At 51.0% G+C, this 2,938-nt stretch overlaps 1 protein-coding gene across 1 annotated transcript in view; it reads left to right on the top strand.

The window, feature by feature from the left end:
- Positions 1-2,938, top strand: part of FAM187B (family with sequence similarity 187 member B) — a 26,453-nt gene that overhangs the window by 22,526 nt on the left and 989 nt on the right. Inside the window, exon 2 of the mRNA XM_007954876.1 lies at positions 7-556. Within this exon, the coding sequence (XP_007953067.1) occupies positions 7-556 (550 nt within the window). The remainder of the gene's footprint in view (positions 1-6; positions 557-2,938) is intronic.

Raw genomic sequence — 2,938 nt, 5'->3', positions numbered from 1 at the left:
TGCCAGGTGAGACCAACCCGACCACCAGTCTCTCCAGTGATTCCAACATAGATATAATGCCTGAGGGCAGCATTCTCATTAGAAGTCCACTGCATTCCCAGACGGGCCTCTACGTCTGCCAGGACAAGAATGGCAGCCAAGTGGTGCAGTACGAGATTGATTTCCAGGATGTCAACACCCTGCATATTACACATAAAGGCCTGGATCAAAAGCCCCTGCAGAATGAGACCGTGAACTTGGGTGACAGGGTACTCATCTTCACCCACTGGGAGCCCTGGCAGGACTGTAACCGCTGTGATGAGCCCGGTGAGCGCAAACGCCTGGGGTACTGCTACATCAAGGAGCCCCTGGAGGAGCCCATGCCCTGCTGGCTTTATCTGGGAGACATAAAGACATGGTCCAGCCGCATGCGACCTGAGCTACAAATAGAAGCTTGCTTTGACCAGTGCAAACCTTCCCAGAATTTCAGTTCAAAGTATGTCGTCTTTGACAGCTTCACACTCAACGAGGGGTCTGAATCTGTGTGGCTCACCTGCCCCTTGGGATCCATCTACAGGTGATGACACCCAAGCACCAGCCGCACCCCTGGCCCTTTCCCCAGCTCTGTATCCCACCATATAGGCCTTCATGGCCAGTCTGTGCAGAGGAGGAGGGGCTGCCAATGGGTCAGCCCCACTGGGCTTCTCCACTGGCTTGTTCAGATATTGGTTTGGGAAGAATCCTCTGGTGCCCGCACACTACCAAATAACACACACAGAGTAAGGATGCCTTCGTGAGAGCTTAGCTGACCTGGCCTTGTGCTGGGCAATGCTGAGGACACAGCAGCCATCCCAATGGCTCCAGGCTCTGCCCTCAGGAAGTCCAGTGGAGAGACAGCCCAGCTTAGACCTGTGATGAGGGGACCTGGATAGATTGATGGGGTTGGGGTGGGGGAGCATGGACAGAGTGATGGGGGCTGTGATGGGGGAGCCTGGGCAGTGTGATGGGGCTGTGATGTGGACAACATAGGAGGCTGTGGGGCTCTGAGAGAGACCTGACTCATTGGAAAGGGTCAGCTTCCTAAGGGAGGGATGGTGGCCCACCATGAACCCAACAGAAAATGCATCATGGGACTTTTATTACTCTCTCTATTACACTCATGTTCTTCTGGCCTGAAGCCCCTAGAAAAATCTCCCCTTTACCTCCTTTACCCAACCCTTCTGCTTCTCCACCACCTTCAGTAACAAGAAATAGAACTGCTCACAGGCACTGAGCTTTCGCTGTGGACCAGGCACTGGGCAGACTGTTTTCATGGATAATGTCCTCTCTCTCCTCCCCAGCCCCAAGAGCCGTGGACTCAGAGGAGACCCACTTTACAGATGGGGAAACTGTAGCTTGGGGGTGGGTAGGGATCACATCCCCCCCCCCCCCAAGAACAGAATTATGAGGTATATTAAGGAAGTAACAGGTTACAATTCAGGATCAGAAACAACTCAGGATACAGTTCTTCAGTCAGGAAGCCTGGGGTCACTGTCTTTGCCCAGGAATCATGGTGGAATGTAGCAGCATGGACCCCAAAGCCCACAGATTTGGCCATGGGATCCGCCCCCTTCCTGCCTTCCTCAAATGCTAGGGCAAGATGCTGGGGGGTGGGATGAAGCAGCCAGAGCAGCCCCTGTGCTTCTGCGGCCGCAGACCCTGTGGAACGCTGGCCTCACCACCTCCACTGTCCTTGTAGTGCAGCTGCGACTTCTAGTCCTCTCTTCCTGTCACTCTTTGACCTTTCTCTCTCTTTCTCCTTTCTTCTCTTGTGAGTGTAAAAGTCATACCTGCTCCATGCAGAAAACACAATTCAGAAATGCAGGAAACTGAGCTTGAACCCCTCCTCCATTCAGTGCCAATCACAGGGAACATGAAAAATCCAGGGAAATTATCAAGGATTCAAGGATTGCCTGGAGTCCTGGTGGCGTGGTGCCTAAAGCACTTGACTGCTAACCAGAAAGCTGGCAGTTCAAACCCACCAGCCACTCCTTAGAAGCAAAGTTGGGCAATCTACTTCCATAGTGATACGACCTCAGAAATCCAAGGAGGGGTCCCTATGAGTTGGATCCTACTCAACGGCAGTGAGTTTGTTTTGGTTTGGTGTGTCTCTAGGAAGTGGAGTGGTTTGGAATTCCTTGTGAGGTTTCTGTCATGGGCTCTGGATTCAGCCAGGCCTGGTTTCCTTCCAAGCCCAGCTCTGCCATTTTCCAGCTGTGTGGCCTTGGCTTCTCTCTGGGCCTGTTTCCTCATCTGTAGAATGAGGGTCTTGCTGGCCCTGACTTCCAGGAGTCATTGCAGTGTTTAAAGGAGCTGATACATGTAAAGTGCTTACAGCAGTCTCTGGCAAATAGTTACACATTCTATATAACTCACTCACTGTAATCGAGTCGATTCCAACTCACAGTGACCCCCATTGGGTTTCCAAGGTGTACACCTTTACAGAAGCAGACTGCCTCATCTTTCGTCCACAACACACTCTATATAGGGGTTAGCTATTGTGTTTGTGATTATCAGCCTGGTCCCAATATTAGTTAATGCCTGTTGAGTATCTCTCTGTTACTTCACCATGCTGGGCATGCGTTTATTCATTTAACACATATTCACTGAGCATTTATGTGACAGGCACTGTTCTAGACATCTGGGATACAGTAAAGAACAACACTGACAGATTCCTGCCCTCTTGGAGGAATAGACCAATCACATGAATAGACATTTATAGTGTTTTAGAGGGAGCTCTGGTAGCATAATGCCTAAGGCACTTGACTGCTAACCAGAAGACTGGTGGTTCAAACCCACCAGCCACTCCTCAGAAGGAAGGCTGGGCAATCTACTTCCATAGTGATACTGCCTCGGAAACCCAAGGAAGGGTTGCTATGAGTCGGGTCGACAGAAAACAACAACAACAGTGTTTTAGATG

This window comes from Orycteropus afer, unplaced genomic scaffold (assembly GCF_000298275.1).
Source record: "Orycteropus afer afer isolate SDZICR_OR568_19922 unplaced genomic scaffold, OryAfe1.0 scaffold00476, whole genome shotgun sequence".
Taxonomy (NCBI): domain Eukaryota; kingdom Metazoa; phylum Chordata; class Mammalia; order Tubulidentata; family Orycteropodidae; genus Orycteropus; species Orycteropus afer.
This window is presented reverse-complemented; position numbering and strand designations above follow the sequence as displayed.